Source organism: Vanellus vanellus, assembly GCF_965231255.1.
Source record: "Vanellus vanellus genome assembly, chromosome: 12".
Taxonomy (NCBI): Eukaryota; Metazoa; Chordata; class Aves; order Charadriiformes; family Charadriidae; genus Vanellus; species Vanellus vanellus.
This window is the reverse complement of record NC_138917.1, coordinates 9568305-9579239: the sequence shown is the minus strand read 5'-3', so window position 1 is coordinate 9579239 and position 10935 is coordinate 9568305. Positions and strand designations below refer to the sequence as shown.

General features: G+C 41.3%; 1 protein-coding gene across 1 annotated transcript in view; it reads left to right on the top strand.

Moving 5' to 3' along the window:
• Window positions 1–339: 339 nt before the first annotated feature.
• ZCCHC14 (zinc finger CCHC-type containing 14) overlaps window positions 340–10935 on the top strand; it is a gene marked incomplete at its 5' end in the record, with an annotated part of 56456 nt that continues 45860 nt past the window's right edge. The window contains one exon of the mRNA XM_082489323.1: window positions 340–903. Within this exon, the coding sequence (XP_082345449.1) occupies window positions 340–903 (564 nt within the window). The remainder of the gene's footprint in view (window positions 904–10935) is intronic.

The window sequence follows — 10935 nt, the reverse complement described above, 5'->3', positions numbered from 1 at the left end:
GAAGGACGCGGGAGCGCAGAGGCCTGCTCGGGGCCGCCGGGCCCTACCGGGCGGGGACCCCGCGGCCAGGCCGCGCTTCAGCGCTCGGGCCTGCTCCCCCGGCGCCGCCGCCGGCGGCCACCCTCGGGGGGGCCCGGCCCGGCCCTGCCCGCCGCCGGGGGCTGCCCCCTCGCCCCCCGGGGGGCGGGTTTGCCGGGGGGGCGGGAGCGCGGAGGGGGCCGCTCGGGGGGTGTCGGGGCGCCGGCCTTGCGGGCCCCCCTCGGGGCGCTGCCGCCCGCCCTCGCCGGCGCTGCCCCCAGCAGGGTGTGCTCCCTCCGGGCCGGGGGTAGGCGAAGCACCATGGTGGAGAAGCGGTGCCCGCGGCTGCAGCGGGACGGCGTGTACCGCTGGTTCTCCGAGCTGCCTTCCCCGCAGCGTGTGGAGTTCCTCTGCGGCCTCCTGGACCTCTGCATCCCGCTGGAGCTGCGCTTCCTGGGCGCCTGCCTGGAGGACCTGGCCCGCAAGGACTACCACTCCCTACGCGACTCCGAAATCAAGGCCAACAACCCCGCCGACCTGGGGAGCCTCACCAACCTGACGGACGAGGTGGTACGCAGCAAACTTTTGGTCTCTCTCGCCCTGCTCGGGTCTGCCCACCGAGAGGCGGCCGGGGTCCTCTTCCGTACCCTCACCCACATCGATTCGGTCATCAACAACTATGGACTACAACTCAATGAGGGCCGCACGGGGGATGAGTTCCTGTTGCTCTTCACGATGGCGTCCAACCACCCTGCTTTCAGCTTCCACCAGAAACAGGTGCTGAGGCAAGAGCTCACCCAGATCCAGAACATCATGGCCAGCACCAGCAAGAATCCCAGCACCTCTACCCTCAACACCATGGCAACCTATCCTGGCTGCCATAAGGTGAGTATCCTGCTTTTGCACACCGTAATGGTACCGTTGCAGGGCACTGGGTTGTGTCTTCAGCTGTGATTTTAAACCTTTCTTTTAGTACAGGCGTTCTAGTGGTAAATGGCAGCCTAAGAGACTGGCAGAGATTGCTTGCTTGGTTGATGATGGGTACAGTCAAAGAGGGGATGCATGGAGTTTTTATGGGCTCATGACATTTAAATGAGAAGGGGTTCACAAGGCGATCAACAGGCAGCACTATAAACCTTAAGTGATTGCTTCTGGCAGTACATCTGCTGAGGGGACAGTCCTGCCAGTTCCATGGAAGACCGCTGATTTAGTAGAGGAAACAAACAAATAGTGTCTCTGGATTTGCGAGCAAGCATCTGTTTAAAAGTTTCCCTGGAAGAAGTTGGAAAGGAGGATCAGCTTTGGGAGTAGCTGTCCAGTGGCAAAGGTGTCTTGGTGAGCTTGGATTTTGTTTAGAGGAATGTTACAGCAAATATTTTGAGTTTCTGATACTAAACTTAAAGAAATGTGGTTGCCTGTCACCCTGAATCTCTTGGGTATTGATCCTTGTGTCAGTGGTTCACTGTCATTAACTTGCTGTTCGTTTATTCAATTGCCAGCAATTAAGCTAGGCAGTAACATTTTAAGAGGTGCTGTTAGTAATTAGATTTGTTACTGACTGCTTAAAGTACTCTTAGCCTGGTACAAATTAGGGAGTCAAACTGTCTTCTTGACTGAGTCTAACCTGCTTTAAAGTTCCAACGAAGTACCAGCTAAGTGGGTGCATGTGATCAGTTAACAGGCTGTAGCTTCTGAGGATGTTCAAATCTCAGTCAGCAAATAAGTACGTTACCCTTCCATTGGGAAATATGGTGTATGTCTAAAGCCTGTGAAAATCCCTATTTTGTAGTAGTGTCATAAATAAAGCTGTTTCTGAGGGCTCAGTAGAGATTCCATTAAGTTGAGCATTGAAATTCAGATTGAGACAGAAATGTATTCTTGGTCTTCTCCTGAATACAAATTTCCTTCCAATTTTGTGTTTCTTTGAATACCGCTGCTTTAGCTATAAAGTTTGGATGGGTATTATTAAACTTCTTATTTGTCTTAATCTTCCTTTCCTATGTCTTTAAGCAGTGACATTCCTGACCTTTTGTTTTAAGGAGAAGGAACAGGGTATGGGAATGCCTCTTTATTCAGTTTAAACCTCTACGTGAATAAAATATAGATGGAAAGAATATTTCACGTGGAATGTAGAAGAGTATAATTAAAACCAGAAAAAGCTTCCTTTCAGATACTTAACTACTTGCCACTTCCCTTATTCAAAAGATGCACGGACTCTAGGTTTGAAAGGAAAGACTGTAAATCATATACAAGTTTTCCCAAAATAAGATGAGCAAAAAAAGATAAAATTATGCGGGCAGGAACATTTTTCAGAGTGTGCTTTCAAAGCTTTGCAAATAGTGCGCGATTTATGTAGCTGAAAAATTCCGGCACTATTTATGTCAATCTAAGATGGACGGAGAATCCATCCTACCATTTTTCGTGCCAGCAGTAAGGCATACAGGACAGTCATTGGTAGGTTTTATTTTTTTTCCTTCTGAACTCATTGAAGGTGTTCTCTTCAAAAATACTTTTTTTTTTTTTTTTTTAAAGAAATTGATGTTGAAGAATACTGGTGGCTAAGTAAGGAATTGTTGAGAGGGAGGGAAAAAAGGTGACTTTGCATTCACAGTCTCTGGAATGTGTGTTTTGTTTGAACAGATGCAGATTTCCTCTTTTAAGTTTGTTAAGTTTTTTTTAATGTTGATAGCTGGGTAATTTTTGCTACTTTTAGAGTAAGCAGTTGGCTTAAAACAGGAGTTGGATGAAGCAAGTGGAAAAAACACTGTCTTTCTCCATTCAGCCCTGTTTAAATATGCACAAATAAATTCCAACGCTGTGGACTTAGATCTTGTGATGTTACCAAGTTATGTTGTAACAATACTTGTGTTGTAACATCACCTAGAAAAAAAACAATGCAGATGTCAAGAGAAAGTGAGCTGCACTGGGCTTCTGCCTGCCAAGAGTCCTGCGCGCTTCGTCCTCTTCAGAATTGGAGGAGAATTTATTCCCCGGAGCCAGCACTTTCTCACCACTCTTGTTGCTTTACTACAGCTTGAGCTACGCTAAGCTGGTACTTGAAGTCAGCACCATGTGTTAAATTGTATGAATGCTGCTCCTAAATTCTCAAGCGCAAACCTCTTTGAGCTCATCCTTTGAAAATGAGCTGGAGAAGTGGTCACCACTTGAGGTCCTGAGAAACTTTTGGAAGCTGGAATGGACTGGATGTGTAAATGGCACGCAAATAGGGAGCATTTTGTGAACTTTGAGTTATCCTTCAGCGCTTCCCTTGTGCCGAGTGTGGGAATAGGGACTAACACTTGTGCAACTGGCTTTTTTTCTGTATAACTAGAGGTCCGTTACAATTCCTGGGGATTTATGTTTAACTTGTTTATTCAGGGAGATGCAACAAAAAAGTTGAATGGTGCTTTTTGCAGAAACAAATGGAAATATGCTGCTTCTGCTTACTCAGTCCTATTAAAATATGATCCAACTTGGTATTAGCTGCAGCTTTTTTCTAGAGAATTGGAGCTTGCAGTCCTCTTTCCATCTCCTATCTCTTTCACATCTTACAGCGAAATATCTCAAAAGTAACTTGTGTATAATAGTGAAGAGACCGAACAGTTGATACAAAATTACTGTTGTAATTACGTTTCATGATTCTTAAAGTTGCGTTGGTGTAGGTGGACACATTTGAAGTTGGTTAGTGATGCTTTTTGCTGTTTTTTACTGTCTGCTGCAATTGCTGACAAGGAGGCTCAAAACAGCTGCCAGTATCTTTTTGCTTTAATTTGTGCTTTTTGAGATTATTCTTGGATTATATGAATCTTAACTTTACAGGAAAAGGTGGCTGTGGCTGGCTTTAAGTAGGTCAGTAATTATTAGATCCATGCTCTCTACTCGATAGTACAAAATGAACACTAAGTTTCCTTGCTCTAAGTAGGGAGAACACTGTCCTCTCTACAGCAGGCTATTGCTTTAGTCTCTGTCAAGATGATCATTTCTGCCCCTTGTTTTGTCCTGTAGTTTCTTCTGGTTTTGAGTGGTGCCAATGCTCGCAGGAATTGAGTTATAGATTCTTCAAACTTTTTGCTTGTAGGCATAAAATCAAAGGTGATTAGGTGGTTGTATGTTTTTTGAAAATTGAAACAGTGCAAATTGTCTTCCAATGAAGCCCAGGCGTTTATCTAAAGAATTGGGTCTTTAAAAACTTTTATTCCTGGAATTAGCCGTAATGGGATTATTTTGATCTGGAAATGATGCAACTCAATTTTCAGACTGGTTTTGCACCTTAAGATGCCTATTCAGCTGTATTTTATACCTTTGTCACAATGGAGATAGAATGGTTTTCTGGCCAGCACATAGAGCCTAGCATCTGAAGGCTTATTTATGTGCTGAGGTACAGCGCTTAGAGCTGCAATCTGCTGCTCTCTTGCTAGAGAAGGGGAAGCTGGAAGCATCAGAGCACATGCACAGCAGGACACATTTGGCTACTGGTTTTCATGTATGCATCCAGGTATTTTGATAGGAAGTTGTCACTGCTGAATTTGCGAGCCACAGAGAAGGGAGAAATGTCTCAAAACTGTCTCCCAACATCTTGAACCACCCATTCAGACTTCTGTTGCGTTTGACTTGTGACAATGAACATCTCTTTTTGCTGTAGGTGAAAACTTGATGTTTTTATTCATTCTTGGTTGCTTTGAGGCTGTAGTGATGCTGTCTTTACAGAACCCCTTAGGCTTTTGTCTTGAAGATAATGATATACCAGGACCTATTTGGATACTGGCACTTTTCTAGCCATAATAATATGAATCTCTGCATGGGCGAACTTTTTCTCTCAAGAAGTCTACATGCATTAGTAACTTCCAGAACTAGGAAAATTATTTGTGAGTCTGTCACCTTGTATTTCTTGGAGTTGTTTCATTTACTCCTTGAGATCATTCTGTAAAAAACAGGGAAATAAGATAATGCTTTGGCTGTTTAGCGCCTGCTCTGCTCGCTGACTGACAAGAACTCTTCAGTGCAGTTAGTGCAATGATCTGGTTGTGGCTTCAGCTGCAGAACCGGGGTCATAAATAGTAAGTCTGACTACAGTTTGTTTGCAGCTGAGAGGAAATAAGGCTGTGACGCTGTAGTTATGTGGCCATTTCAGGTTGATATCTTGTGAATGGGAAAAAGGGCTCTTGCCTAGTCAGCTTCCAAATACTGCACCAATGGCTATTTCAAGTTTATAGCATAAGATGCTATTTTTCACCCGTGCTAATTCCCTAGGCTCATCTAAAACTTAGAAATAACTAAAGACTATGCATTGGGAGCTGCGTAGAGCTGATGTTCTGAGGGGTCCATTTCAAATACCTTCACCTTTCTGCACGGTTTGCTACTGGTGATTGAAGTTACATATGCCATCTTCAGAAATATTCAGAGATTTTTATTTCATCTGTGGAACAATGAGTTGGAAAAAACTACTATTTGTTGGGTACAAACCGAGTCCTTAAGTCCTCACAGAGTTAAGCAATCTAGCTATTAAGTGATCAATGTCAGATGCATTTATGGCTTTTATGCTAGCTTTGTAGAGATAGAATAAATGATGAAAAACCTAATTTTTAGCCTTCTAACCCACTGAAGGTATTTCGTAGCCTTGGTAGATTACCATGTTAATAGCAGTTGCTAGCTAGGATTAAGAGGTGTTTACTCGCCAATATCAGTAGTTGCTATCTCGGGAATGATCTCATTTTCAAAAACACATGAAACTATCTCAGGAGCTACAGGGGCAGGTCTTGTAGCTTCCAGCTGGTGATATGTGCTAATACTTGCATGTTGTTTTAGTATTTGGGCTACTTGAGGCAACATGGATTGCACATGCCTCTTGATGTTCCAGTTAAGAAATGCGAGGCTTCCAGTTCTGGCTCATTTCTTACTTGTATTCTTGTTTAAAAGTTTTTCTGATGAAATGGTTTAGCCTCAAACCTGCAAGATTTTCAGAAATGAGCTCAACATATAAAGGGATCCTTGGAAGACAACGGTCTCATGTAGTTACAGTATTAATTACCACCAAATTCACTTTGTCTAATCATGTGTTATGTGATGAACTTGAATTTAAGAACCTAAATTAGTTTTCTTGGGAAATGCACTATACATCTGAACATCGGGGACAGAGTAGCCAAAAAATTTGTGTTGAGCTAATAACAATGTTGGTTTTTCCGTGAACTGTTTTCCCATTTTTTGTGCAGGCTGAATAAAGTTTTTGTTTTAAGAGTGTGTTCTGCTGCACTTTTTTAATTTACTTTTTCTTTCTGCTAATTACCTTGTAACTGTTAGTTGTCAGTTAAGCAGCATTAAAGTAGGCGTCATCTCTTCTGGAATCAAAATGCATGTGTGTTATTCCGGAATAAAAAAATGTGCAATGTAAGGTGTTGGACATTTTGAACTGTACCAGACTTCAAACTGTTTTAATTGAATCAGTGTACAAGCTGTATGCAGATCCTCCTTGGAAAAGCAGAGCCAGCAGTAGTTAACCACACCTAACAAGCATTCCAGTGTCTAACTTCAAAGCTACTGAACAGCATCCTTGTTTGGAAGTATTTAGCCATTTGGTTTAGTGTGTTTTTTTAAAATGTTTGAATTGCTAAAACTGAGATCCTGTGATATTTTAGCTGGTTATTAGATACAGCACTGCCTCTTTTTAGCAGGGCAGAGCTCTCATTCTTCTGTGGACTTCAGTGCGGCAGTACCGGTGACACTTTTAATTGTGTTCTGGTAAAGGAACATGTATAGTCATCTTCTATATTCAAATACTGCAACGACTGTGTTTTACTACTTGCTCTTGAGCCCTTTTTCTCAAAAAAAAAAAAAAGTATGTTATTCCTGAGAATGCAGATAAGAGTTTCTGTGAATCCGCAGAAACTTATTATAGAAATGCTAGATCTAGTTTGTCTGTTGAAATGAAAACCATTGTCACGGTTAAACTAGAATTTTACTTTACTCTTTGGCAAAAGAATTGGAGCAAGTTGAATTGAAGTTGTTCCCTATTTAGATTAAAATAGTTATTAAATCTAGCAAAGAGATGTTGATATGGTTAAGATCTGTATTTCTTTGCAGAGGTTTTGTAATGAGCAAACATCTAAATTCCTTGCTCTTGCTTTGTGCTAAAATAGAATTTTTCCTTTAGTCCTATTGGTATGAGTATCTAATAACAAGCATTGGAAGGGATAAACTTTTTTGCCGGGTGTTCTGGCCAATATAGGGTTTCAGGATTTTTGTAAATAGCTGAAATGATCAGAAATAATAAGATCAATTACTTAAGGGTAGATCTTAATTTTAATTAAAGACCTGCTAAGTCATGGTGATAAATACTGAAAGTGAGCATTTTTCATGCATATTATAAATTATTTTCCAGTGTCTTATTTTTTCTACCCTAAGTAGTTTTATTATACTCAAGCTATTACTTAAGTGGATATTGAGGAGAAGAAGGAGGGCGAAATTGCATTCAGTGAATTTGTGACTTGTCGAATTACTTCTGCCAAACTTGTTAATTTGTGAATTGTTGCAGAAGAGACAGGAGTGGCAATGAACCATTCCACCAAGGAAAGGCTTATGGTATCATTGCTTGGATTATACTTCAGCAGACTTTAGAATTGCTGCTTTGACTGTCTTTTACCTCCCAAATGTATGTACTGGCCCTGTGGGGGCAATTTCCCACCCATGTGCTGGCAACATAAATATGGTAGCTCTAAAGTCAGCGTAATATTAATGTTTTAAAGGCAGATGTCATTAAGGGCTAAAGGCTTGTACAGCAGATAGGAGCATGCTACACTTTGAATTCTCTTGGGAAGTTTAAGGTAATCTTCCCTTCTGGTGGCTGTGCTTTTAGCTTTTGGTAGCATTCAGGTGAAGAAACAGGGACGTAGTTATACATCAGTGCTGGGATATAGAGCAGTAATATCTCTTTCAAGGTCTGGTTATAACCAGTTATCTGTTTTGATTTTGAGATGTTTTTAATGATTGGTTTGTAAAATTCAGATTTGATTTCTTTGTTTTGAAGGAAAAATAAAATATCTTTTGTGTCATTTGTCTTTTTTGAAATATGCCTGATGCACCAGGCGTCTGGAATGAAAGTGTCTTGAATTAGCACAGTGTGAGTGAACTGGTTGCACTTGCAGCCTGTCCAATATGCTATAACAAATCATGGAAGATCAGGTAGATGAAACAGGCTGTTGTTTTGTGGCTTATTGTATTAATACTGGCGTTTTTTTTCTGTTGCCTTTTATAGAGAGTTTTTCCCTTTGGAGTTCAAACTTAGTGTAACTTTTCAGCGGGAAATCCAACATATTCTGCCAGTTTGGCAAGCTCATGCAGTTAACTGTTGGAGACTGTTGTGGTGGCAAAAAACATTGCATTAGCTAATAGTAAATAATCGTAAAGCTTCTTTGCAGAGTGCAGCTTCACTTGTTTGGCTTATGGGGTGAGCGCACATCTTTGCACAAACGAGAGTTGCCAGGTGTTTTCAAATGCTGCTTTTGACTGTCTGTCTTGAATGACAAACATGCAACACAATGTAATTAAAGTCTAGTTACTCTATGGTAGATTTATGTTCCTAGTATTAACAAAGTATTCACAATTCTTTAAGTAAAGTTTTGGGGTTTTTTTAGTGGAAATGACTTAGTCTGTAAAATATAACCCAGACTTTTTTGGTCCATCCGCTCTACTGAATTTATAATGGAGCTTTGTAGTAGGTATGTGATTGTCCCAGAGCGTTTAAGTACTTCATGCCTCACTTCATTCCAGTACTAGTCTCACAGGACAAAAGCATCTGATCTGTTATCCCATTTCACCGTTAATTGCCTGTTCACCCATTGTGTTCAAAGATGGATGCCTTTTTACCAACTTCTTTCAAAAATAGGTGTGGGACCTTTTATAGCTGTTGAGGACATGGACACACCTGACCCGATTGCACCTGGTTCTTACCTCTTTTATGGCAGACCGTGGCTGTTGGAAAAGCATGAATTTCTAGTACAAACCAAACACTTTCAGTTGTATTTATGTCCCAGTCCAACAAAACAACTGAACGTGTAAATTTGAGTGTTAGGTGGTGTTGAGGACTTCACTAGGTATGTGAAATATTTGGTGTGTTTGTGAGTGTTCCTTAAACACCCTTGTGGAAGGGCTCAAATCTTCAAAAGGAGTAGTTTTTAATTTTGTTCTAGTGGGAGAACACTCAGGTATTTGCATATGTAAGTGAATGCAGAACTGGTGCCTGAGGCTACGGTTTCACAAGCAGCTGGGCAGACTAATGGCTTGTTGCTGCGAAGAGGAAGATGTTTGCTCAGTCTTGCTCCTCCAGGTTTTGTGGTCTCAGTAGATTTTGAGTTTCAGGTCCTTGCATTGGTTGCACTGGTTTCTGGCTCAGATTTAGCCTACTGAACAATCTCACGCATCGCTAGACTGACACCTGAGTGTTAGCAATGCGTTTTTTCAAATTATTTGGGAACCTGAGTTATGTACCTGTGTTGGGAAAGAGCAGCTTATCTGCCTGAGCGTGCAAGGGCTGTATCCTTGCAATAATGCTTCTGCTGGGGCATTTTTGCAAACAGGATTGCACTGTGTTAAAGACCTTGGTGTTAACCTCAAAATAAGCTGCTGTTAATACTCACTAATATGAAACTGGCAGGAGTGAATGGAGTTGACTGTTTCCCTCCCTGAACTTCAGTACTGCAATTCCTGAGTGCACTCTTACATGTTATCTGTGTCAGCCTCAAGCATGGAGGCCAGTTTATGATTATGAAAAAACTTTTTTTAATGGAGACTTCCAAAGCAAGTATTGGCAGAAGCATTTGTCTGTGGGACTTTCCCAGTATATCATTGGCCACTTTTGAAAATTGAACATCATGTGAAAAAGTCTTCCTGCATGATCAATGGAGAATGTGTTCCGGTGGCTTTTAGCTGCAGCCCTAGGATCTCACTTAACTGACACATTGCTTTTGTATTTTGTTCACTTTTCCTGGGTAATGCATGACCTAAACTTCATACCTAACTAGGTATTGAATCAGTATTTTATTCCCTCAGATCCTGTATCATTGTTTCTTTAAATTATAAGTAATGTTATGCTTTAGGTAGTAAGATGTGTTGATTTTTAGTGTTGGCTCCACTTCAAACTAAGTCAGCAAATACTTCGCTATTAAACCATGTATTTTCTGTGTTCTGTTTAGTTATTTTTAGAAGGAACATATGATTGCTGTTTTGGTAAAATTCTTACCACATTAAGTTTGACTTCTATCAGTCCTGTTATTTTTATGAAAGACTTTGCTATATTAAATGTTAGGCATTGTCCCAGGGGAGCAAAGCTAACAGTTACTGAGTCTGGTTTCACAGATTTACCGTTTTCCATATTGACTTCCATTGTCTTGGATAGTGGCAGAGCCACTTCAGGTAGCAATGGCCAAAAGAGAAACGCTACTTGTTGAAGTAACTGCTCCTGGTGGGTTTTGTTGTGTTGTGTGTTTTTTTTTGTTTGTTTTTGTTTTTAATGTGTGCTTCTTGGTGGATCAAGGGTTTTGGAGAGCTTTATAGAACTCTTGGTGACCCGAGAAGATCTATGCCTGTTAGTACATCTATAATGCTGAGAAGAAAATCACTGCACTATGCTGAAAAAGTTTTATTGTTTGCTGGCAGGTGAAAAGAGAAAAATGTGGTAATAGCTAAAATTCTAGCAATGACTTCTGATACCTTGACATGTTTGTCCTTGCGCGCTGAGTCAAAGCAGTTGTTTCTCTTCCTGGTTAACTGCTGGGGGTGGAGGGCTTCAGGGTGGCATTCTGGGATCCTTCTGTCTAGCACATGTTGGGAAGGATGCACTTTTCAGTGACTGATACCAGTTTTGATACTGTCTTTATTGCTATGGAGAACGAGGCACAGAAAAATTCAGGCTGAGCCTCAGTTAGT